The following is a 27,386-nucleotide window of genomic DNA, read 5'->3' on the forward strand; positions in this document are numbered from 1 at the left end:
GGAAAGACTGAGTGCCAGAGGAGAAAGGGGCGTCAGAGAATGAGATGTTTGGATGCATCACAAAATCAACGCACTTGAGTTTGAGCAAACTCTGGGAGATAGTAAAGGACAGGAAATCCTGGCAGCCTGCAGTCCATGGGGTTGCAAAGAATGGGACATAACTTAGCAACTGAACAACAAAACTTCTATGAAAATAAATGGAATATAGTCACATAAAACGATTTTCAAAGGAGAATATAATTAGTGAATGACTGTAGGATAATGGCTAATTATCTGAGGTATAATCAAATGATAAAAATCTTCATTTGCATTTCAATGGAACTTTAAAATGCAGAAAATTACACATAGGTAATAGATAACTGAAAGTTTTAACACTGAAAAACTGATGGATGGTATCAAGGAATTAGTGTTGGAAATTCCCAGGCAGTCCTCTGGTTAGGACACTGCACTTTCATTGCTGAAGATGTGGGTTCAATCCCTGGTTGAGGAACTAAGATCCCAGCCCCCCATATCCCCCAAAAGTGTTTACTATATTTAACTAAATCTAGTTAGTCTTATTATGCACCCTGCTCCATATATGTAGTGAAGAAAATCAAAGTGTCAGTCGCTCAGTTGTGTCCAACTCTTTGTGACACCATGGACTGTAGCCCCCCAGTCTCCTCTCTTCATGGGATTATCCAGGCAAGAATACTAGAGTGGGTAGCCATTCCCTTCTCCAGGGGATCTTCCCAAACCAGGGATCGAACCCACGTCTCCTGCATTGCAAGCAGATTCTTTACTGTCTGAGCCACCAAGGAAACCTGTTCCATATATGGAGCTTCTTATCAAAAACTATTTGGAAATGCAAAGAAACATGTACTGGAATTAGTTACCAAAACCACTGAAAACAACTGAGGAACTGAAGTTCTGGAAGTTCTAGGGAAAAGCCAAAAATAGTACCAACTTAATGCCTTGGGTGCCACTACATAGTAGTGCCACATCCTACTATGCCCAATGCCATCAGACAGTGGCATTTCCACACAATTACAGAAATGAAAAATTATAAGTGCAGGCGTATGAGGTACCTCTTCAGCTACTGTAGTGTGTTACCTCTTCAGTAAGCTCTTTTTTCAAATGCAACAATTACTATCTGGTCTGAAGGTTTAAAATAGACACTTAAGTGCTTAAGTATTTCACATTCTTAGAGTACAGCTGGTTATGATTAGACACCTGAGGAAAATAAAACTCACAGAGCACTTTATAGGACGGAAGGAAAAGGTCAAGCATGATTATTATGTTCTCCTTTCAGGACAAGAAAAACTCATCCATGTTAACTGCCCAGGGTCACTAAGCTTCTGAGCCAGAATTCAAGTCTTTGCTGTTCTGACTTTTCATGATTATTAGAATTAACACTCTAAATGAAGATATGCCTTCATTAATTAAAAAATAATTAAGGAGAATATCCCTATGCTTAGTTTAACTAACAAAGGTCATTTCTATGACTAATACCTTTTGGTTAAATTAACTAAACTTCAGATAATTTCAGGCAAGAGGGGGAAAATACATAGTGTGTACATAGTACGTTGACAACTTGAGTAAGGAATCCAAAGGAAACAAGATTCCCAGGAAAGAAGCTAGACCCAGGGAATATCTAACCAATCATGACTAGTTTTACTTCTTAACCTTATACTTCTACAGTATTTCTTGTTTCCACAACACTACTTTCTTCTGCTTTGTTCTCTATTGACTCCCAAATCTGTATCTGTAACTTAGGCAACTCTCCTGGATATCTCTGCTTGGATGCCCTATAAATGTCACAAATATAGCAGCTCCAATATTTTATCTTCTCCATATAAACTTCCTCTTCTGCATTCTCTATTTTACTTTAATGACACCAGAAATAGGGCTAGAAATTGACATTAAAGTTATTTTTGACACCTCCTTCCACAAATTTCTAACTGCTCATCAATTCCTGTTGATTCAAATGGGTCTCCACTGCTCTGGTCAGCCCATCGACACAGCTTACAGAAGTCTCTTACCTGGTCTCTATACTTTCAGTCTTTCACAATTCAATCTCATTCTCTACACTGCTGCTAGAGTTAAATTTCTAAACCAGACACCATTATGTCCATTTTCTGCTTGAAGGGATTTAAAAGCTTTTCAACTGCCTCACGATCAAGTTCAAATTCCTCAAAATGGAATTTTTTTGAGCTTTTCACAATTTAGGTCCAATCTCCCTAACCTTCATTTCATCTCCATTTTAATTTACTCTGCACATCCATACACACCTGCACCACAGTTCTTGAAATCTTCCTTGTAGTTTAGCAACATATAGTTCATTTCTGTGGCTTTCTCTTTTTGTAACACAACTAAATTCAAACTTCCTTCCAGAGTCAGCTTAAATGTATTTCCTCTGCAAAGACTTTCTTGATTTGTTGTTCTCCCTTTTTATGCAGAATTAATACTTTCTCTTTTACTCTTTTACAGTGACTAGAATCCTTTCATTTTAGTATTCCCACCACTTAGTAAAGTACCTGACAACACGATTACATTAGTTTGCTTCCTGAATGCAAGAGGAAAATTTTCATATGAAGACTGATACCATTATTTTTGATGTAGCACCTGGACTACCTGCCATACTACACTAATCTCCATAAAGATGTACAAAGACTTCTGGGTTGGAAGTGGAGAGGGGACAAAGGAAGAAAATGCAGAAAGGAAATAAAGTGTGAAGGAGAAATCTGTATGAATCACTATAGGTGGGACAGAATACTGCAATAAAAAACTCTTTAGAAGAACACAAGATATACGTTTACCAGCAGGGAGGCGGGGGAGGGAAGAAGGGAAGAGGGTGGGTGTAAAGGCAGCTAGTACATTTTAAAAATGTTTTCCCCAAATAGGAATGTTAAAATAATATTTATTTTCAATACACAAACTTCATCTTATTCTCCCTAAACTTCATTTAAACACTTAAAATGAAATTAGAAATCCTTTCTCTCCTTTAAGTACTCTAAATTATTATAAGTTAATGTAAAATGATTTAACGTCCTACACTATGTTACTTATATTTTTCTCTAATTTTCACATGTATGTTCTTTCATTTCTTAATTTAACTTCTACTCTAATTAATACTTAGAACCATTTCTAGTTATGAACCCCTACTCCATCCATTTCACTAGCATAAGAATACACGTGAAATTTGATATGAGAGAGCAGATAAAAACGAAGGAAAAGAATATATTACCTACTTCTTTTGAGTAATTCTGTTTATTTAAATATTAAGTAGGTGCTCCTCAAATAACAGTAAAGTAAAAGACCGTTAAAATTTTTTTAGGAGAGAACACTACAAGTATAGTTATAAAATATCACTCACTGTTACCTTGGCAAATGTTGACCCACGTCCTTCTGATTCAATTGTAATGGTTTTTGTACGACGTAGTAAAATCTGATCAATATCTTCTTCACAGAATTTAGAGCCTTCATCTTCTTCTTCCATAATGGCACCATAAGCACCTCTTCGAAGCAGATCTTCTATTTCCTTTTTGGAAAGCTGTTGAATCTAAAGAGTAAAAATTTTGGTAATAATTCTGTAAAGTTCATAAAATGAGAAAGTATCCCTAAAGAACATTAAAAACCACAGAAGTCATGTTTAAGTTGCATTTTGGGCTTGGGGAGTACCAAGAGAATTCTCTGAAGAACATACTGAAGTTGTTGACTCCACTGTCTTTAAACTAAGATCTGCCATTTGCCCATGATAACTTCAGTTAAAACAAAGCCTCTGGGGCAGGTAATCTTTCAAGGTTCTTTTTAGTACTAGAATCCAGTAGTTGTTATAATCACAAGGTACAAAAAAGATTTTGAGGGGAACAATGCCAAAAACATCATTTATAACAAGACAAAGCCAATGGTAGTAGTTTAGCCCTAAAGAGACCAGTTTGAAAACTTTTTCATAGAAAAAATGTGGAAAAACAAGGAATTCTATTTTGACGTGTCATAATACAAACATCTTGAAAAAGAAGAATTTCTTCTTTTCAGAGTAGTGAATCCTACTCTTAGGATTCACAAATATTGGAGCTATATAGACAGAACAGGTTCCAAAAGTGTTATCTAATACATACAGCTCTATTCTGAAATTCCTCCTTACATAAAAATATCTACTTAGTGTTCAATATGGGTCAAAATTAAATAATATGCTATCTGGGGTTTAAATTAAATGTAAACAAAAACAGGAAAACTCCAAGTAAAGAAAAAATATACATACACCACCAACATTACTTTCTCTTCCACTCATGCTCTGTAACACAGCCTTATCTAGACCCAGCTTCAGACTGGCTCGGTCAAACATCTCTCTTTCATATGAGTTACGAGTCACCAGTCGGTAGACTTTAACTGCTTTATTCTGACCAATTCTATGGCAACGAGCTTGGGCCTGTAAAAAATGAAACGTTATAGATTCAATTTATTTTATAAAATAGCACAAAAGGCATTACACATTAAGCTATCTTGAAGGAATATAAAAATACGTATAAGAATATTTTAGAAACTCCTGCTACTGAACTGCATATAACCTGTCTCTGGAAATGAAGGCAGAGCTTACTAAAATGAGAAATGATTCCAAAATCAGCAATAAATTAAAATTTAAATGTATATTTCAGAGAATGTGAATCCATGAAGAAATATCACAATCAGCAATGAGTTAAAATTTAAACTATGCTGGAGAACATAAATCCATGAAGTAATACTATTTCTTAAAGAGCGTGTCATCAATATAATTCTAGACAGGAACATAAATTCTATGAACAAACTTTTTTAGCCGCTGGCTTTAAACATAAATTTTAACTCTAAATTTCTAGTTTTTTTTTCTCCCTGCTACATTATCAACAATTCTTTCAATATATTTTAGTTAAGCTGGGTAATTCTGAGAGGGCTAAAACCTTAAGGTGAATAACTTTGGAGGCCTAAATTTTACTTAAACATGCAAAGAACAAATTATCTAATATGTAGACATTTTGAAAGTAAAGACAGCAGAGATTACGTAAGAGCTTCATATATTATCTCAAATTCCTACTGAACTTAAAATCTGATAAATTTTGAACTAGATTATACAAATGAAAGGTTAAAACATTATTGCTTATTAAGTCAGGTATATTCAGGTATATTCTCAAGAATAATATCAATTACAGTACTACTGAGACTACTATGAACAATAAAAGAAGCATTTCTCCAATACTTTGTTCTCATGTAGTATCCTTCCTAGAAACACATTTTCTGTAAACTCTGACTCATTGTAACCACTAATTAATATTCCCATACTTCTATGAAGTTCAAGTAGTCTTAATTTAAATGTATACATTAATTTTCTCTAGTATTTCATAAAAAGCAAATTCAATTATGTCTCAATTCTATGCATACTACATTATGCAATGATTAAAAAGATGAAATCAGAAGTAAGCACTTATTTTTAAAGAAGTAAAATAAGCTATTCTTAAACTTATTCTATGCATTTCACAAATATATATGATATATTTTAAACAATTAAATATTATACTCAAGTAGGTAAGCCATTTTTAGAAGATATGTAATCTAAATAAGTATATTTTATTATATTTTATTGTCATTAAATTAAAATAAAATAATTTCATCTATTTTATTTGGCACTGATATTTCTTAGGGAAACATACATGTTAATTGTTCAAATAAAAATAAAACAGGTTATCAAAGATAACTATGGAAATTTTAAAAAATTCTCTTAGCCAGGGAATTTGTTTACCTGAAGGTCATTTTGAGGATTCCAATCAGAATCAAAAATTATACATGTATCAGCTGCAGTTAAGTTGATGCCCAATCCACCAGCTCGGGTACACAGAAGAAAGACAAATCGATCCGAATCAGGTTTACTAAATCGATCTATAGCAGCTTGTCGAAGATTCCCTCTGACTCTTCCATCAATTCGCTCATATAAATATCTATCAAGTGAAATGCAATAAATTTAGATAGATGGATATAATGAAAATAAAAGCATTCTATCAAATTGACAGACACATAGCTATCAGTTTTGCTGCAACATTAATGTTTACTACAAAATTAAGAAGTGATATTACCCCAACTAGTTTCTATGGTTTTATAATTCTCAGTGTTTGTGCTAAACAGGAAACACAAAATAATATAAAGTTACAAAATCTCTGCATTACTGGATGTACAGGTAAAAAGCTTTACAATTAATATACTTTACTAACTGGGCTTCCCAGGTGGTGCTAGAGGTAAAGAACCTGCCTGCCAACGAGACGTGGATTTGATCCCTGGGTCAGGAAGATCCCCTGGAGGAGGGCATGGCAACCCACTTCAGTATTCTTGCCTGGAGGATCCCATGGACAGAGGACCCTGGTGGGCTACAGTCCATAGGGTCGTAGAGTTGGCAGGACTGAAGTGACTCAGCATGCATGCACCAATCTCACTATAACAAGTGATTTTTTTTTGGTGGGGGTCAAGAAGCAAAGGTTTAAATAAAACTTGATACAAGATTTTTCTGTACCTTAATCATGTTACTCTCTCAATTGATATACTTGCTTGTAAACTGTAATTTATTAACAGCAAACTACAATGCTAATTCTTCAAAGTCATCACTGCCAAATAATTAAATTTTAACTTCTTTTATCCTTCCTCATTTAACATAAAACTGAGAAATTGCTAGACATCAATAAATATAAAATACATAAAGACTTTGGAACTAGAAGAGGAATACACATGACTCTTGCCACACCTTTTCTGGTTTAAGACACTTCTTTCCACCTATAATTAAGTCTTATCAGCAGTTGCACTGTTATCTCTGGGGCCTGTGAATGGGGGAGTGTGACTCCTAATACTGTTACTTCTGGATCAAAGAAATCTGAGGTTTTCCATGAAATTCATCTTAAGTCAAATTTATCTTTATCTTATAAAGTTCTTTGTGTAAAGACATCAAGAAAATGCAAGAATGGCTATTTTAAGACTATTGCAATTTAATCCTCCTTCTACTTGGTATAAAACAGAGCATACAAATTTTGGAATAAGACTAAATGAGAGAACACTGACACTAAAAGCGGAACTGAAAACAAAATGAAAAATAAAAATGTACTATAAAATATCTGAAAATATAAACTAGCATAGACTGATCTTTACTTATTAATAAGGGTCAAAATATCATAAACTAAAATTACAGCTGAATCTTCAGATTCTCTTTGATATTAATGTGTTGATTTCTAGTTGGCCCACAAATACTCTGATAAATATCTTACTTATCTAAATACTGATTAGATATTATTGCAGAGATTATCTTACTATACATCAAAAAACCAAACCAAAACAAAAAAACCACATTAAACACATGAGAAAAGGTGAAAGCAAGAGCAAATATTATACAGTGTACAATAAGTCAAAGTCCAGCAAGTTCAGGTTCTAATTTTAACACTGAAAAAGATCTGAAAAAGGATCTTGAATCATTTTCTTTAATTTTGAAGACGGTTATTAAATCCATTTAAAATGTCGCTACTACAAGGTTAATAAACACATCAAATAAAATGTAACCTAATACACCCATCAATAGGTTAGCAAATATCTGTCAATGTGCAAAATTTTCTTAGTCTCATTAGCCCTGTGTACTATTGCAAAATATGTAGGTTAGGAAAACCTGATATATAATCTTAAACAATCTTTATGTACAGATTTAAATGGATTCTAATCTACGTAAAAAGGAAGACTTGAGTAAAGTTGGGTTACAGTAAACCATTCTGCAGAAACTTTAATATCATACACTTAGCATACTTTATAGTATAATTCATGGTCAATTACATGCCTTACCTTTTATGTATAAGATAGTCCTCCAGGATATCAAGGCAGCGTACCATTTGAGAGAAGATGAGCACTTTATGACCTCCTGCTTTCATTTTGGGAAGCAATTTATCAATAAGGACCAATTTACCAGCAGACTGGATCATTGCTTGAAGATGAAAATCAGAAGCAGCTGGATTATATGTATCTCTAAATTCTCCAAGTATTTTCTCCTCAGCACCTGTCAAAAAAATATAAGAAAATAGCATCAACACACAAATGCAGATACTCTCAACTACTTTCTTTTTAAATTAGTGATCTTCTGTGCTTCTTTAACACATTAAATTTTTCTAATGTAGGTACTAGAACACCAGCCTATAATTCCACTGAGGATAAAGACAGTGTCTTAAGCATTTTTTTAATCTCCCAAGATAACTGGCATAATGTCTTACATAAATTTATGTTTGTTAAATGTTGAATGGATGTTCTTAGGATAAGAATTAGTGAAAACACAGTTCTATCCTAAGTGAGTAAACACAAACTTTTAAATAAATTTCTAGTATTTAAAAACCAATACAACAGTCATTACCACTGCAAGGTGACCATAACCTAGATGTGTCTATAGGCATCCTGCTTGCCATCAAAACAAGCAAACAGGAAAAATTAAAAGGGAAGTCAAGTTTGACCACACTTCTCCTATAGTCTAGATTAGCATTAAGGGTGCTCTCCTTCCCTCCAGCCTGTCTAGCTATAAGAGTACCAGAACTGCAAGCAAGTTAGATACTGGCCTAAGAAATAGCTTGTCTTGCATAAAGAGTATACTACTCTTTATATATATATATATATATAAATATATATCTTTATATATATATATCTATATATATCTATCTTTATATATATATAATATCTATCTATCTATATATATATATATACTCTTTATATATACTCCCAGGAAGTAAAAATACTCAACTGTACAGACAGATCATTAATAGAGGAGCTAACAAGACCTTGTTATCAGAGCACACAAATTTAGAGACAATAACTAGTGTATCCAGACTGAAAAGAAACCAGGAAGAAAAATGTAAATTCAGAGATTCAAACATGGGCTTTACTGTCTTTGTCCATAAGGAGGATTAAGCTGGTGGAGGAACTGCACTCCACGTTAGACTGATCACGTCTCCTGCTTTTGTAATCTGGTAATGCTAACATGGGACACTGTTACGAAGTAGCTCACACTGCCCCCGACTCTGGAACAACTGTAATCCCACAGAACACCAGGGTGGACAGTCACAGGGTCAGTGCCTTTCCTTGTAGCAGCTACTACATCTGTGTTACTTTTATTGAGCATTTGTTATTTTTTCATGAGTATCTGTTGAAAGCAAAGGATTTCTTTGCAATCCTTTTCGACTACCTTTGATAAGATACGGGTGATTACAGCACTTCCTGAGCTCCATCATGGTATTGACTAAGTTGGGTACATTAGTCTGCCCTGCTCCTTTGGATAAAAATGAAAAGTTCTTCTCCAGAATAGCCCGGTAGTATTTTTTCTGAATGTTAGTAAGTTCTACTTCAATGATGGTTTCTTCCTTAGGTGCCAACTTCTTTTCCACATCTTCTTTCAATCGTCTCAACATCATTGGTTTCAAGATAGCCTGAAGTTTCTGCACCTGCATAAAAAATGATGGACAATATAGGTAGCATACACATGCATAATTACAATGAGAAGAGATTTGATGTACCTATTTACAAAGACTAATAGGATACCTGTTCCTCTGTTTTCAGATCCCCAAATTCTTGCATAAACGTTGATTCAGAAGGAAACCTTAGGGGCTCCAGAAAGTGAAGAAGACTGAATAGTTCTTCAACTGTATTTTGGAGAGGTGTGCCAGTCAAAAGCACCTTGTGTTCCTATATAAAGAAAGAACATCATGCCAATATCATATACTATCAAGTCCATCTCATTCAGCATTGTGCTAAGATGATATGAAAGTTGATATAGATTATCAAATGTTTCCATGTTTTTGAAAAGCAAACATTTTTCTGACCATAATTCAAGAATCAACTCAAAATATATCTCTACCCACTCATCTTCATTAATTGACTCTGCATTATTCTCATAATAGCTTACTTTGTCTGCTATTAATTTTTACCTATTGGTTTTAAAAGAAAAATAGTAAATAATTAAAAGTTTATTTTTAGGTTTTTATTCAAGGAAACAGACAAATTCTTGACGGGTACTTAGCCATTCTTGGTATGGTAATTAGTATACAAAACAGTGCTCATTCTTTACAATTTAGCAGATCATCACTTGACTTCTTACAAAAGAACAAGTTCTTACATCATTAAAGTAACAATCCAACAATGTGAAAGGCTGACTGGAATATTTCTGAGCTAGAAATGCATTACAAATTAAACGTAATAGTAACAAAAGGAAATAAAAATATTTTAGTGATACTAGTATAAAGTATTTAAAATCTGATTTGAAAATACCTCTAAATTCTTAAGCAAAATATTTCTATATGTATCTGCATGTCTACGTAAGTATTTGATGTTAGTAAATAGTCTAGACTGATATATACCAATCTGTAAATACTGGAGTAAGGAGTGGAAAGTACGAGTGGGCATGGATGAAGACTATGAAGGAGCACTTTACTGTTTTACTTGATGTAGTTCTGTACTTTATGCAGTTCTTTTACTTTATGTAGTTCTGTGCAAATGTACTTGAGTCATTTGTTCAAGTGCTCACGTACTAATTATGTGATGCTAATTAAATCGAAATGTTAAAAAACACAAAATACTTTGATTTGAAAGCAAACACATTAATAAGATGACTTTCAAAAATCCCATTAACTATAATAAATACATGCAGATACTTTATTCCTCTATGATAAAATGATCTGAATAATATTTTAACTTTGGTGAAAGGGCTTTTTATTGAGGAATTTAGCCTTAAAACTTATATTTTTCTTTTCAATAGGACACTCTTCAAAGGTTTTCCTCTCTTTTTAAATTACAAAATTACTAAAGCTTTTAAGAGAAAAGTGCTAAAAAATTTAAGTCTTAGAAAACAGATGAGATTTTTTCCCCTTACTAATTAAAGCAAAATAATCTTAATTATCAGATAGAAATTAGAAATCTGTATTTTAAAATTAAAAAAATAAAGAAATAAGTTTTTGGCACTAGCTCTTTTTACTATGTAGCTAAGAAATGGAAGTCATTAAAATGACATTAAGTCACTTACCAGATTCATGAGTTTCAGACCTTCTAGAAGTTTACAGTTTTTATTTTTTAACCTATGTGCTTCATCAATAATTACACATCGCCATTCAATTGCATTAAGCTCTCCACAGCCTCCAAGAATCATTTCAAAAGTGGTGATGATGGCTTGGAATCTGTAAGCTCCTCGAATAATACGCCCCTAGAAATTTATTACCAAATGTAATAATTTGCTAGAATGTCTTGATCATAATTTTTAATTCCTATCAAGCAGCATACAAATCACTTAATGACATTTGCTATAAAACTATTTTCCATAGAAATTTTTATATATGCAGAGATACTCCCTTAAAATGAGGAACCTTAGCATTAAAACTATTAGATTGTAGTTTTCAAGAATGTTGTCAAAAATTTTGCCAAAACAATGATACAATTAATTATATCCAAAAAAGTATTCCTTGATAAGACATTTGATAATTTTTAAGAATCTTATTAACAATGTTAAGTCAAAAAAGAAATGCTTATTATAAAATCTAGCCAAATAAATTTCAGTGTTTATGTTTATTATTTATATCTATGACTCCACACATATAATGGCAAATAAGTAGTAAATATAAAAACTGGCCACTCATGTCATTTAGTTAGCAAGTATTTATTGGGTGTTTATGTGCCAGACTCTGTTCTAGCTGCACGAGATAGAGCAGTAAACAAGACAGACAAAACTAATTATCCAATTGGAACTTACATTCCAATTACTCAAATATAGAACATAGCCATTAAGGAAAAAAGAAACCCCAAGATTAAAAAACAAAATCAAAGAAATTATGTTAGAAAGTAATAAAGGTCACAGACTCAAATAACACAGGGATGTGTATGGGAAGTATGGGCTTGGAGGTGACCATTCCAACTCTATTTACAATGGCTGGGAGGCCATCACTAAGAAGTGACATTTGAGCCAAGTCCTGAAGATCAGGGAGGAAGGCATGTTGATATCTAGAGATCTGGACCAGGAAGCATTCTTGGTAGAAATAGAGAATGTGAATGCCATAACATGGGAATATCTTTGGCAGTATTCAAATATTAGCAAGAAATCCAGTGAGACTAAAATCCAATGAATGGAGGGCATGAGGCTGTATAGGGTCTTGAAAGCTGTGGTGAGGACTCTTGGCTTTTACTTTGAGCAAGAAGCTATTAGAGGGTTTTGAGACAAGAAGTATCATGATTTGACATATTTTAAAAGAATTCCTTGGCTGTTCTGGTAAAAAATAGTCTGAAAAAGGCCAAGGACAGGATCATAGAAACCAGTTAAGAGGCTGTTGTAGTAATTCAAACAAGAGATCATCAATGGAGGCCATGAGATTTGGAGGCCTCCATCATCAATGGAGGCCAGTTCTGGATTTAATTTGAAGGTGGAACCAACAGGATTTACTAACGGATAGGAATGGAGTGAGTTTAAGAGAGGATTCAAGTTTTGACTAAACTTTTGGGATCAAACAACTAGAAGCTGGGGTTGCCATTTACTACCACGAGGAAATGTAGGATTTCAGTTTTGGACATGTTATGTTTGAGATGTCTATTAGATATTCAAGTGGAGTAACTGAGTAGGCATTTGCATATGACTCGAATTTAGGAAAGAGGTTAGAATTGTTGATATAGATTTGGGAGTTTCCAGCAGTACAGATGGTAATTAAGTTGTGTGACCGAATAAAATCTCTGATGGAATGAGTACGGATATAAAAAGTAGAAGACTGAGCCCTGGGTCACCCCCAAGTTTAGATAAGACAAGAAGGAATCACTTAAAGGGGGTTTCAAAAGGAAAGTGATATAGGAACAGAATAAAGTTCTAGATTCCAAGTGAAGACAATTGTTTAAATGGCATTGAAAACTATAAACTATTAGGAGAAATGAAGGGCTAAGAAAATCATGTGATCTGATTTAGATTTTTAAATTCCTATCAACTTAAATTACAGTAATTTTAGAACAATTCATATTGATTGCATACACTGGCCATTAAGCTGAACAATAACTCCAGTAGAATATTAGAATAGGTACAAAATATAAGTCTACACAGCTCTAAAAACCCGGGATATGATGCATTCAGTTTCAGGGGTATTGTACTGTTTAAAAACAAAGGTTCTTGAGTCTGACTTGGGTTTATTAATACCAGTTTTGCTCTGTGATTTTAGGAGAAACAGTATCACTTCTTTTTACTTCAGCTTCCTCATTTGTAAATGAGGAAGATATCACCTATTTACAGGGTAGCTATTACAAAGATTACATGAAATACTACATGCAAACTGTTTAGCATAATACATGGCACATGGGAAATACTCAATAAATGTCTGTAGATATTAGTGTTATTATCTATTACTTTTTCCAGTGCAATTCAGAAAATTACAGCATAATTTTGCCATTTCTGTGATTTCAAATTATTTAATAATTTGGAAAAAAGCAGAAGTTAAATGTTCATTTAATTAAAAAATATATATATTTGAAAGAGTTTAATCTGAAAGTTATTTCTATATTTAAAGTATAGATCTATTTATCTCGTTACATGAGACATCCTTAACTCTTGAAATTTTAAACCCTTCACACAATATTCTAGAATGTATAACATTTACCATAAAATATAATTTATTACATACTATTCAGTTTATAACACATCAGGAATCTTTCAGCTTTCTGGCTATCACATTTATACCAAACTCATGAAATACATATTAAATCTTAAACTTCTAATATTTTAAAAATACCTTAAAAAAGCTAGAGTAAATGGTTTTAATGATATTATACAGCTCTAAAATTCTACAAATGTCCAATTAAGAATAATAAAACACTACGGAAGGAAATCGAACAACTTAAGTTGTCATAGGCTCCAAAAATGCAAAGTTGATAATTTTCAGTAGAACTGATTACAGACATGCCTAATTTCACAGAAATCTAATTGTTTCAAACATTAAAGTAGAAGAAAGTTAATTTTACTGATATTCAGCCTTAACTAAATAGAAAATCAGTTATAATTGGTAGGCAAAAGTAAAAGGCTATGCACTTTATCTTACCTTAACCTATACCATATCTCATGACCTGACCGTATGTTATAATGATCCTTATAAAATGTTAAGAATCAGTAAAAGAAAATAAAATATTAAGGTACTTATTGAGGCAGAGTGCCATAATCTTTTCTAATGAAACAACACAATTTTGTGTGAAATGTGTTTTAGTTAACTTTGTTTCTTATTTCTTAGTAAAAGTTTCACCTAGGAAGAGTCAAACTACTACTAAAAACTGCAACTTGGCATTTCATGTTTTCTAAACTTAACCTTCTGCTAGGAAATTCTTTCATATAATGTCATCTCAATTTTATGATCTGTATATTTAGCAGAAAAAGAGGTATCCCTTCCTAAAGAAAAGTGGTCAAAGTAAAATGGAAAATATTCCTCTAGAATATGGAGAAGAAAACCATCAAAGCAAAGGAAGAAAGACACAGAGGTATGTGTGTACCAGTATACAAAACAACCCAAAATGTCTAACATCAAAACTCAATGAACACACAAGACAACCTACAGTTTCACCCAATGGGCATTCAGACCCATGGTGGTCAGTGAAGAAGTAAATTTTTTAAATGGAGGGAAAAAACCGGAAGATGATCAAAGAGACAGTTATTATTTTTAAAATAAATTTAATGTGTATTTAAAACAATTAATAAAACAATTATTCTAGCTAAAAAATAAAGTAGAAAATCAAATTTGTACATTTGTATAAATCAGCATACTTCCTTCCAGTAAACTACAGTGTGAACTTGCCTACTTTGGTCATTTCTTTCTTCAGCTACTAAAATTTATTGTAAAATAAATATGAGGAATAAATAAATCAAACTAAGATCTAAGTAGGCAATTAAAATCTATCACAAATTTGAAAGTAATTAATATGTAATGCTTATCTTTTTAAAATCTGACCTTTCAAACAACAAACAAAATCACCAATAACACACCTGTGAGTCCCTGAAGTACATCTCATATTGCTGTATCATTTGTCTGCTAATCAGGCTCCCATGATAAACCACAACATTAATATCAGTCCACGTACGAAATTCTCTCTCCCAGTTTGCAATAGTAGAAAGTGGAGCAATAATCAGGAAAGGTCCTCTTATACCAGTCAGAAGGATTTCGTAGAGGAATGTAATTGATTGAATGGTTTTGCCAAGACCCATTTCATCTGCTAAAATGCAGTTTCGTCTGAAATAAACAAATATATTACCCATGTATATTTTGGGTTTTCTGTATACTACAATGTTTTAAAAGATAAATATAAAAAAAGCAGAGAGATCAGGTTAAAATACTTGCAATTATAAAAACGTGAAAGTTTCTGAAGTGCAGATTTGGTTAAAGATTATAATTTTATTATAGTATTGCAAAGGGAAAACTATAGATTTTTTTGTAGCTCCAAAATAAAGATACCACCTGTTAGATACTTGAGTTTTTAAAAGAACAAAATGGCAAGAACAAAGCAAACTAAATGTTATTTATTCAGGAAACATTTATTAAATGCCTTCTTATCTCAGGGATATATATATATATATATATATATATATAAAGAACATGTTCTCTGCCTTCCAGGGGCTTGCATCTATTAGAAAGCAGACATAAATAAATAATCATGCAACGTGCTATCACAGAAGCACAAATTAAGAACTGGTTTTCAATTCTGGCTGTGTACTGGAACAGCCTAAGAAACAATTACCCATGGCCTTCTCCTTTACATTCTGATTCAATATGCAAAGTAGGATAAAAGCAACTGAAATTTCTAAAATAAGCTGCACAGATGATTGTGATATATGGCCAATTAAGAATCATCAGTGTTAAGTTCATTATGGAAGCTCAGGTGAGTAAGTATCTAACTGCATCTAGAAAGGCTGAGAGAAGTTAAGACTGCCTTCAGAGAGGAGGTCAGTAATGAGCAGGGTTTTGCCAGAGGGCAGAACAAAGGGGTACAAGTGTCAAGAATACGATTAACTGGGAGGCAAGAAGTAGTTTAATATGGTTTTGAGGGAATGGTAAAGGAAGGGATATTACTAAGATAAGCAGGGGTCATAAAGGTTATGGACATCATTTTATTGAGAATGAGAGTCAGTGAACATTGTTAAAGAAACCTGATGAGATTAGGTTTGTACTTGAAGCTGACTCTGGTGCCACGGGAATACTAGAAGGTGAGGTGACTTGAAGTTGGGACAGTAATTAGGAAAGTACCAAAATAATAGAGCAAAGAATAGTGGACCTGTGGACTAAGGTAGGAGGGATCAAGAGAAAACTGATTCTGAAGTTAAATACATGTTAGAATGATCTGGACTTAATGATCAATCAGATATATGGAGTGTGGGATGACAGTCAGATTTAAATTTGGGTGACTAAGTAAGTTGTATTATTCTCAACCAAGATGTAAAATGTGGAAGAATAAGTCTGATATGGACAAAACAGGAAATAATAAGGTTAATTGTGAATTTGTTGTGTTAAAATATCACTGAGATAGACATTAAGGAAGCAAGAAGCAAGCAAATATGGGCTTGAATTAACGCCTTAGAGATGTTACTGATAAGTGAAGACACAGGGGGTGGTATAAAGTTTGGCTTAGGCAGAACAAACATGTAATATGAGAAGACAGCACATTGGGAAAGAAAAAGAACCAACACTGAAAGGGTAGGCAGAGGAAGAAGAACCAGGAAAGACTATTGAAAGGAATAGTAACAGAGGTATTGGAGAGCTGGGAGGGTTAACGCTATGGAAGCTGTTGGAAGTGAGAATGGGAGAAAAGTTTAAAGAACGTCTAGAACTACTATCCAATGCAGCAGAGACAGCAATTTAAGGCTGAAAAAAACACTGTGGATTAGAAAATTAAGAGTTTCAGAGATGATACAGAATTAAAATCCAAACGACAGGTTTAAGGAGAATTGGAGATAAGAAAACAGGAAGAGTTCATGATGACTATACTTCCTAGACCTCTACCTTGGAAGTTACAAAGAGGGATCAAGGTAGCTAGAAGGAAAAACAGAGCTGAGAGAAGATTAATCCTTTCCTTAAAAATTTTTATATATAGGTTAAACCCAAATTTGTTCACAGACTGAAGGGACGGCATTAGTCTTAATGGGATAGTTTGAAGATACAACAGAGAAGGCTGATAAGTGATTGAAGTGAGGTTCTGAAGACTAGATGAGATGCCTGTCAAGAGCTGAGGTTGTAGCATCAATCTTGGTTCTGGGGAGGCACCATTTAACTTCTGAAAGGAGGACAGATGCATGAATGGCTAAGGATGAAGATACATTTTTAGGCCTGGGTGTGAGAGGGCAGGCAACAATCTCAATGAATTCAAATACTGGTCCTAGACTTCTCTAAGAAGCAGTCATATATAGTGAGTGAAGGGGGAAGGGTTCTGATAAAGTGCTTTAGGAAAATGGTATAAGTTTAAAACAAGCAACTGAGAAAGGGTACTGATAAGAGAAGACAATTAAAATTTTGTTGACTATTTTACCAGGAAGATTCTCTTGGGAAAAATGATAACACTTAGAAAATATAAACAAGGGGAAGAGCACTGTGGGGGATAACAGATCCCCCTAACTCCATCTGATGGAGTTGATGGATGCACCATTGCCATGGACTCATGACTAACTGTTACTTAGTTAAACAGAAGAATCATGTGACAAGTAAAAACACAGAAAAATGATTCTGAATAAGTGTCATAAAATTTTGCTACCATTACTAGTAATAGTACCTTCATTTGCTCTTTTATATACATAATCAGACTTTTTTATCAATCGAGATACCATTTTTTACTTCTTTTGCAATTAATTTTCCATCTCACTAAAAAAAGGTGACATAATATTCCAAAAAGTTTTTTAAACAGTTTGGAAAATTAATAATAAGTGGGGGTAATTCATTACTAGGTTCTTATATTTTGTATTCTATTCCTTAGCAATTACTGAAAATCTGCTTCCTTGAAGATGTACATTACAGACTTATTTAACTTTTTAGATGAAACTGCTCACACCTTAGTAACTAGGTTCAATTACTGGCAGACAGCAGTGTAAGTTGAAAAACATTCGATAACATAGTTGATGTTTGATGATGTTAAGAAAGCTATCTCAAATTTGATTAAGAATCAATATATCAACTTTCTTCTATTCTGATTGCTACATATTTAAGGGAAGCAACTGTAGTCAAAATTCTAAATTATAATGTACATTATCTTCCAGAGGTAACCACAATTTTTCTTTCAATAATGAAGACTCCATGATAGTAATAATGTAGGAACATTAGTATCAATTTTATTTAATGTATTTTGGAACACATTTTTAAAACACACATAAAATATTTTTTTATTAATACATACTACATACCTATTGTACCAATTGAATAAGAGCCAGTTGAGTCCTTCCAGTTGGTATTCCCTGAGTTGATTGCCATTTTTATAATCCCTGGATTGATCTATTTTTTTCCAAATATTAGGAGGAGGACGATCCTTTGTAGAAAAACAAATGAATGATGTATTTCAGACTTTTAAATTTTCCATACATCTCATACATGGTAAAAGCACTGTTTTTAAAATAATCACAGAAGGGTAACATATATGGCATTATGATGAAATTTTACAAACATCTAAGGACCGAATAAGTTTTACATAAACTCTTCTAGAAAACTGAAGAGGAAGGCATAGTCTCAACTCTTTCTGTGAAACTCTGATATTGAAATTAGACAAAGGAATTACAAGAAATCTAGAGACCAATATCTAGATAAAAAATTAGTAACAAAATTTTAGCAAATGGAATCTAATAACATATAAAAGGGGTAATACAGCAAGACCAAGTGGGGTTTTTCCTGGGTATGGAAGGTGGATTAAATTTGAAAATTAATCATTGTTGATCAGGCTAAAAAAACCTATGATAATCTCAGATCGATGTAAAAAAAGGGATTTATTCCTAATAAATAAACTCTAATTAAATTTTGAATAGAGGGAAATTTCCTCAACTTAGTAAGATGCATCTATGAAAAAACCACCTATCATATGTCCTGGTTAAAAAATGAATACATTCTCCCTAAAATCAGAAAAGGCAAGGATGTCCACTCTCATCACTTCTATTCAACACTGTACTATAGGTTGTAACAGGAGTAATCAAGCAAGAAAAAGAAATAAAAGTCATTAAGATGAAAAAGGAAGAAGTGAAACTTTATTAATTTCCAGAAGACATGATTTGACTATACAGAAAATCCTGTGGAATCTAGAAAAAACACAAACTAAGAAGTGATTTTACCATCACTGCATAAGATCAGTATACAGAAAATTGTATTCTACATTGTAGAAACAACTATAAATAAATTTTAAAAGTACTATCTTACAATAGCACCCAAATATGAAATATCCAGGGTTTACTAAAAAAAAAAAAAGAAAAAAAAATTTCTTAAATAGTAGCCAATGAACTTTAAAACAATTTCCACATTAAATAATGTTCTCTAATAATTTTCCTTTCAGTAATCCAATCACTATTTCCTTAGTTTAGGAACAAATTTCATTTGTTCAAAAACACGTTTATATGTTGTTTTATTTAATAATAATAGACTGGCAAAAAGAAAAAAATCACTTACCTTCTATATTACTTGACTTTGATAAACTAGCACTTTTGTCAAATTGATTTTACTTTAACTGAAGGGATTAATTCTATTGGCTACATTACCAAAGACTACAAATGTATCTAAGGCAGTGGCTCTTCCCACCATGTGGGAAAGACTTTTAACACCTGGGGTCCACTCAGAGATATTCTGATTCTGGAGCCAGGATACAGAAACTAGGCACCTCTTATTTTCGAAAAGTTCCAAAGTGGTACTGATAAGCACCTCTGACAGACAACCACTAATCTAAGAAACAGCTTACTTAATAAGACTAAAGATCAGGTTACCACTGAAATATGGACCCCACTCCAAAAAGAAAATTTTTCCTCTTCATAATATCCTTTAGACTGTTCCTCCCTGAATTAACACTTTCCTTTCCTGGCTCAAGAAAAGGCACTTGGAAGACAAAAGGAATAGAGGTGAGCTGCTGTCCTCTTGGTAATAAGCTATGGGTATTATTGGGAGACAGATTAAGAAGACCAGTAAATAAAATGACAACCAGAAAAAAAACTGTTATAAAAACAATATGGTCTCTTCCATGGAACAATTAACTTTCTTCTTTTATATTACATCTCCACATTTTTCATAACAGCCTTCCTTAATTCTGATTCCAATTGAAAAGTAATCTCTTCTAGTCTTTTCATATACCAAATTCCTCTTTAGTGAAGAAATTTCTATGACCAAATTACATTTGAAAGAGGACTGGCCAAAATATTTAATTAAAATCATAGTATATCTCTTTGTGAATTTCTTTTGGTTGGTTCTGCAAACTGGATTTACATGGTAACAATCCTATGCTTTAAGTAAAAAAAAAATGTAATTATTAAAATAACACAACTTGCCATATAACCTTCTAGAATTCTGTAGTCTTTGTACTAGAAAAATCAATAACTGATTCAGTTTTTTTTTTTTAAAGCAAGGAGAGACAAGGATGAATCAATAGGAAACCAGTGTACTTAATTTACGTGGATCTTTAGTGATATTCTATTCAAACGGTCTTTCTAAAAATAAAGCTACTATGGAAGTAGAAGAGCTATTCAGTTATAAAGAAATAACTGGTTTACAGAAAGCAAGGGAAAGGTGGGTATATTAAAGATTTTTCTTTGACAGAGAATTAATAACACTGCTTAGAGCTGAAACTGATACCTTTGACATTTTTATAAATGACCTGAGTAAATTCAAGATTAAGTAGAAGTATTTGAAACTTTTCTGGAGGGAAATTTAAAAGGAAATATTTATCAAAAAAATTTTAAATATTTTTAAAATTTATCTGGCTGCACCAGGTCTTAGCTGCAGCAGCACATGGGATCATTTTTGTTGTTGTAGTCATTGCAGCATGAGGGATCCTAGTTTCCCAACAAGGGATTGAACCCAGGCCCCTGAATGCCCCCTTCATTGGAAGCATGGAGTCTTAGCCATTGGACCACCAGGGAAGTCCCTTCTTATCAAAAATTTTAAATGCACATATGTTCTGACCAAACAATTATATTAATACTTTTGATTTCACTTATAAAGGGTTCCATGTTTCAATGTAGCACTGTTTGGAATAGAAAAAACCTGGAGTATCCACTAATAGAGGAATAGTTAAATTAACATATATACAATACTAAGTAGTAATTTTACTTACTATGTAGTCATTTTAAAAATACAGTATTAATTGCACACCAGACTAAATTCAAAATTCAAAAATCACACTACACCTCTTGATTAAGGAAATGCTAAGATTTCATGATGATAAGGCATATTCTTACCAAATGTCTTGTGTCAGGCCTTGAAGCTTGCAACTGCTCAAACTCTTCTATTTTTGCAAGATCTACATCTTCTTTTAGTTCCCAAGTACTATCTTCATACGGTAATGAGCACCACTTTACTAAATAGTAAATAACAGGCTGTAAAAGAAAGTTTTTTTCACTTTATTAATTTGAAAAAGAATAGTAAGAAACAGTTTAAACTGAGAATCCCCAGAAAAAATTTAAATATATTAATCTTTACTGGTAAAGACTTATGAAACTTTGTTTAACGTTTTTAGATCATTACCTCTAAAAAAGTAATGTTTTAATACCTGGAAGGTTTTAGATTTTTCTTACTTACTCAAAAATAATTTCTACCAAATATTTACCTCGCCAGTATCTTTATCTTCACAAAAAGAGACTTCTAACACTCTGTCTACTTCAACGTAGTCTGGGTTAAATGGTTCTTCTTCCATCTAAAATTAAAAGTAACTTAATTGATATTTGACAAAGAAGTAGAAAAATAAAAGTGAAATAAAGACAAACTTATTACTAGCTATTCACTATAGAACAAACACTTCAGTTTGACTGTAACTGAATTTCAAAAAATGGAATACTTCCATTTTAATTTCTAAAAGATTTCTATGATTTGTCTGTACTATGAATCACCAATTTATGTATTAAAAAAACTCAACTAAAAAGCACTAAAAAAATGAGGCACCTCAGACAAGTAAGTTACTCTAGAAGGTATATCCTTTAAAATTTCCTAGTTGGAAAAGAGGCTTTCCTTTACCTTCTTGTGCTACTTTCCTCAGTAGTAACCAGGTCCAAGAGTTGAAGACCAATCACCTGACGTGAAGGGTCCTCTCTCATTTGTATCAAACACTATCTGGTGCTGGTTCTTGTGCTCAAGACCCCCTTACCTAACTAAACGCAAACTGTCTGAGCGACTTCACACTCAACTGCATTCATTTACACTTCAACCTGTACTTCTGCCTGTAGTTTCTAACTGGGCTAATGGCCAACACAGCACCAACTTTAGGCCACACTCTACTCCCAGTGGGAGAAGGCAATAGCACCCCACTCCAGTACTTTTGCCTGGAAAATCCCATGGGCGGAGGAGCCTGGTAGGCTGCAGTCCATGGGGGTCGCAAGAGTCGGACACAACTGAGCGACTTCACTTTGACTTTTCACTTTCATGCATTGGAGAAGGAAATGGCAACCCACTCCAGTGTTCTTGCCTGGAGAATCCCAGGGACAGGGGAGCCTGGTGGGCTGCTGTCTATGGGGTCACACAGAGTTGGACACGACTGAAGTGACTTAGCAGCAGCAGCAGCTACTCCCAGTTACACAAGCCAGCAACGGAGAAGTCGTCTTAGATTCTTTCTCTTCTTTCATCTCCCACCTCCCTTATCTCATTGATTTACACAGATTCTAATTTTGTTTATAACTCAAATTGGTTCCTCCTTCCTCATTCTCACTGCCTCATGTCTTCTTACTTGGATCTTTATAAATCTTACATATTGTTCCCTTGCTTCAAATTCTTTACTGACTTCCCTATTTGGGAAACAAGCCCACATTAGTTTCTGGGGAATAAACAGGCTCAAACGTTTTCCTCCAGCCTCATCTCCTACTGCTTGACACAGCCATACCCAAGATATTATGCTTCAAAAGTACAAAACCACATGCTTTTCAAATTCCATGTTCTGTCACACCTTCATGTTTTTATACTTATTTTTCTCTCTTCTGAATAGATCGCTGTTCCTTCTCTCATCTGCTTAGCTAATTCTTAATCATGCCTGAAAGCCTTACTTCCAAAGCCCAGCTCAGTTATCTTTGTTGCATCTCTTCCTCTGTTTAACCTCTAAATGTTACAGTACTCCATGGCTCTGCCTTTAGTTCTCACTATCTTAATCCATTCCTGATCAATACTATCATCTCCACGTACAAGACACACTTGGTAATAAAAGAGCACTACCCAACACCAGAATGGTAAAAAAGTACTCTATAAGAAAATCTGCATAGCTCCAGTTTATCTTGTGCCTGAGGCACATTAAAAAAATTAACCTTCATGAAAAATTAAAAGATTATTAGTTAAGTACTTCTAAAATCTTTGGCTCATTGTGTGTGCTCAGTCACTAAGTCGTGTCTGTGGACTACAGCCCACTAGGCTCCTGTGTCCAAGGATTCTCCAGGCAAGAATACTAGAATGGGTTGCCATTTCCTTCTCCAGGGGATCATTTCGACCCCGCATCTTCTGCATCCCCTGTACTGGCAGGCAGATTCTTTACCACTGAGCCACCTGGTAAGCCCCATCAGCTCAATAAGAGATTTACCAGAGTGAGGAAGAGAGAAATTTTTGAGGACCTCCCAGCATCCATAAGTTGATAGTCATTTCAATCAACAAATTTTTGAAGTAGACTTTACAATTACAAAGAAATAAAAATAGCTTCATGGTAGAAAAATCTGCCATAAGATATTAACATAATCTAGTGATTAAAGTTAACACTACCAGTAATTGGGTAAATAGGTATCATATACCTCCTGACATGATTCACTGAGAATGCTGCTGCATCATTTCTGTAATGTTCATTTAAAAAAATGCATGACCTGAAGCTGAGGAAAATCAAGACAACCCCAAACTGAGGGACACACTATAGAATAAACCACCTAAATTCTTTAAAAAGAAAGAAGTCCAAGGGATGGAAAACAAAAAAATACCGATTAAAGGAGACATGCCAACTAAATGTATTATGCACTGCAGAACTAGACTTTGGATCAGAATTAGCATAAACATACTTTAAAAAAATTTTCTATAAAAATACTAGTGGAACAATTAGTGAAATATGAATTCAGGTCTAATAGATGAGATAATATTACCATGTCTGTGTTAATTGTACTATTATTATGGGAAAATGCTTCTAGAGAATACTGAAATTGAGAATTACCAAATGGTTTAGAAAAAAAATTATGTACATGGGAGAGAGAGGCAGAAAGAGGGAGAGAGGTGCACAGAGACAGAAGAATTAATGTGAATGATAAAGCAAATACGGTAAAATGTTAACATTTAGGGAATCCAGTTAAAATATATGTGGGAAAATCCAGTACTAACATTTTCAAATAAAAAGTTAAAATAATTAGATGAATCTAAAACTTCTCTAAAAAAGTCTATTAAAAGAAAAATTAACAAGTTTAGAGCAGGAAAGGATATCTGACTTTTTAAAAAGGCCTGGAAAAGTTAATGAATTTTTCCAATAATGTTCTGTTCATGCATACACAAAGCTGATACAGAAAATATGCAGTATCTCATATACTGAAAAATCTTCTTTTTCATTTATTTGTTATGTCACCATTACTTGAATAAGTTTGCTGATAAAATACTTTAAGATATTAATATACTCACATTCAACTCTAAAAGGTATTGAAATAAATGTTAACTTTAAAATACAGGAGATAGCTACCATTCTGGTTTATTAGTGTTCCTGTTTTAGCTACTTTCCAAGCTAAATTTAGGGCTTCCCTCACCAGGGAAGTAAAGTCAAGTCAGTAAAGTCTCTGTCTACAATGCGGCGACCCAGGTTCAATCCCTGGGTTGGGAAGATCCTCTGGAGAAGGAAATGGCAACCCACTCCAGTACTCTTGCCTGGAAAATCCCATGGATGGAGAAGCGTGGTAGGCTACAGTCTATGGAGTCGCAAAGAATTGGACACAACTGAGCTACTTCACTCACAAGCTAAATTTAGGGGGGAAAATATGTAGACATCATTTATAGTCAAACATCAAAAGTAGAAGCCTAAGAATTAAAATGAATAATACTTAAGTTTTTGATACATAATATGACATGCATTCAGAGTTCAACACATAATAGTCTTTTTCTTCTTACGTCTGCAAAAAAATGTGCTCTTTGTGCTTGTCTCAATTTGAATCGTTTGATTTTCTGCTGGATCCTTTTATCTTTCAGAAGCTGCTGTTCTGTGGCCCATTCACAGTGAAGATAAGAGCTAAAATTTTATAAAAGTAGTATATTAGAATGATATAGAAAATCATGTTTTGTTTTTAGATTTATTTTTAATCATGGCCTCTAAAAATATTATCTTCAACTTTCCAAATAGGCTGTTCATCATTTCATTTAATGTCAACAGACTCTCATATAATTTCTAAAATAAAGCCACTGTGATCACTACACAGAATGGTAAACTGAATCATAAGGATAACAAAGATGTGACTTTTCATTCATTTCTTCATTATAACAGTTTTGTCATGACCAGAAAGCAAACTTGTTTTGAAAGCAATGTAATTTTATTTAAAATACTTTCTTTCACTAAAGCATAAGAAAAAGTTGAACAAAATCTGAAAAGTTTAACAGTATAATATGATGGAAAATGTCTCTTATTTCCAAAAGCATGATTTATAAATATTCCTGCATTTCGATGTCAGCAGTTTTTTTTGGGAAAAAAACTACTCAATTTTAACATGAAAGTTTTCATAGTCTATTCACTTTTTAATGATTTTTAAGTTCATGCAATAACAAATAAAATATTTCAAAATACCAATAAAAGAAAAATAAGAATTTAACTTAATATATTCAAAATATTAATTCATATTGAAATAATATCTTTCTGTTTTTTCCAACTCAAATACTTACTAATTCTTGTATTTTACAAAAAATTCTTCTGTATCAATCATCACTCCAGATGATATCTAAGAAAAAGATTCAATAATTATGAGTTTTACAATCAGCCCATGGAATATAAAGTACAGAATGTAATGTATCACTACCTACTTCCTTTTTTATAGTTCTAGAAGATAGTATCTTGTCCACAATTGCAGCATCTTCTTCACTTGGATTCTCCTATGTGAAGAAGGAGAAAAAGTATGATGATACATTCTGAAAACATTTCAGTTGCTACTCTGTATGTCTATAAATATACTAAAATCCAACAAACACTTATTTAACATGTCAGGGATCATGTTAAATGTCAGAAATACAAAATGAAAATGTTGTTACTGTCCTCATCATCACTGGCATCACCCTCATAGTAAACATATTGGGCTTTTTAATCTCTTATGCATTATTCTCAATAGTTTACATTTTGCAGATTAGAAAGCTCAGGTATAGAGAAGATTAGTACTTGTTCAAGGTGTCAGATGATTCAGCAAGGAAATGAGTAGCTGGGTTACAGTCCAGATAAGGGAGAGTAGAAGAACTCTACAAAGAGGAAAATGCATATGTAAAGACATAAAGGTATCAAAATATGGCACTGAGACAACTATGTTCATCAAACCAGAGGACTGAGAGCTTAGAGGGAAGTGGAAGGACATAAGGCCAAAAAATCCATACAAAAGGCTTTATAAGCTGTAAAAAGTGCATTTTCATTTGTTTCTGATTTAGGACACCATTAGAGGAGTTTTCAAGAAAAGTACTGTAATTAAACTTGTAATTTAGAAACACTCCACAAAAAACATAGAGTTTGGAGGAGTTGCATGAAAATATATTTAGGAGGCAAAAAATTGAATGTCAAGAAGTAAAGATAAAAAAAGAGAGAACAAATACCTAGGTTTCTGATCCAAATAACTAATGGTTCTATTAACTATAATATGGAACCTAGGAGGAAAAGTTAATGTAGGTTTTAGGAGGAAAGATAATGAAGATTTTTAATTTACATTGATTTAAAATGTTTTTTGTCATACAACCCAAAATCTGTCTTACCACAAATAACTGTAAAGGCTGTTCACCAGGTAAAGGAGCTGAATTCTTTTTTATTTTCATAGAGCCTTTAACTTCTTCTTCAGATTGTTTCCCTTCTGCATCTTCTGCATATTTTTTCCTTTTAATTTGTCGATTTGATCTTCTTTTCTGTAATGAATGATAAGGATCATATTCACATGATTTATTTTAAAGGGTCATGTGACAATTTTGTACATTAAATTTTCAAAACTGTATTCTGCATTCATCTTTCCTCATTTTTACTTTTAATTAAAGGAAGATTATAATTTTACC

General features: G+C 33.1%; 1 protein-coding gene across 1 annotated transcript in view; it reads right to left on the minus strand.

The window, feature by feature from the left end:
- The window catches only part of CHD9 (chromodomain helicase DNA binding protein 9), a 167,886-nt gene that overhangs the window by 50,401 nt on the left and 90,099 nt on the right, over nucleotides 1–27,386 (minus strand). The window contains 15 exon segments of the mRNA XM_070388434.1: nucleotides 3,359–3,538; nucleotides 4,241–4,408; nucleotides 5,750–5,945; nucleotides 7,816–8,026; nucleotides 9,197–9,452; nucleotides 9,550–9,693; nucleotides 11,027–11,203; nucleotides 14,993–15,236; nucleotides 18,389–18,510; nucleotides 21,407–21,544; nucleotides 21,775–21,861; nucleotides 25,269–25,386; nucleotides 26,031–26,086; nucleotides 26,169–26,237; nucleotides 27,096–27,242. Coding sequence (XP_070244535.1) covers nucleotides 3,359–3,538; nucleotides 4,241–4,408; nucleotides 5,750–5,945; nucleotides 7,816–8,026; nucleotides 9,197–9,452; nucleotides 9,550–9,693; nucleotides 11,027–11,203; nucleotides 14,993–15,236; nucleotides 18,389–18,510; nucleotides 21,407–21,544; nucleotides 21,775–21,861; nucleotides 25,269–25,386; nucleotides 26,031–26,086; nucleotides 26,169–26,237; nucleotides 27,096–27,242 — 2,313 coding nt within the window.

This window comes from Bos mutus, chromosome 18 (assembly GCF_027580195.1).
Source record: "Bos mutus isolate GX-2022 chromosome 18, NWIPB_WYAK_1.1, whole genome shotgun sequence".
Classification (NCBI taxonomy): Eukaryota; Metazoa; Chordata; class Mammalia; order Artiodactyla; family Bovidae; genus Bos; species Bos mutus.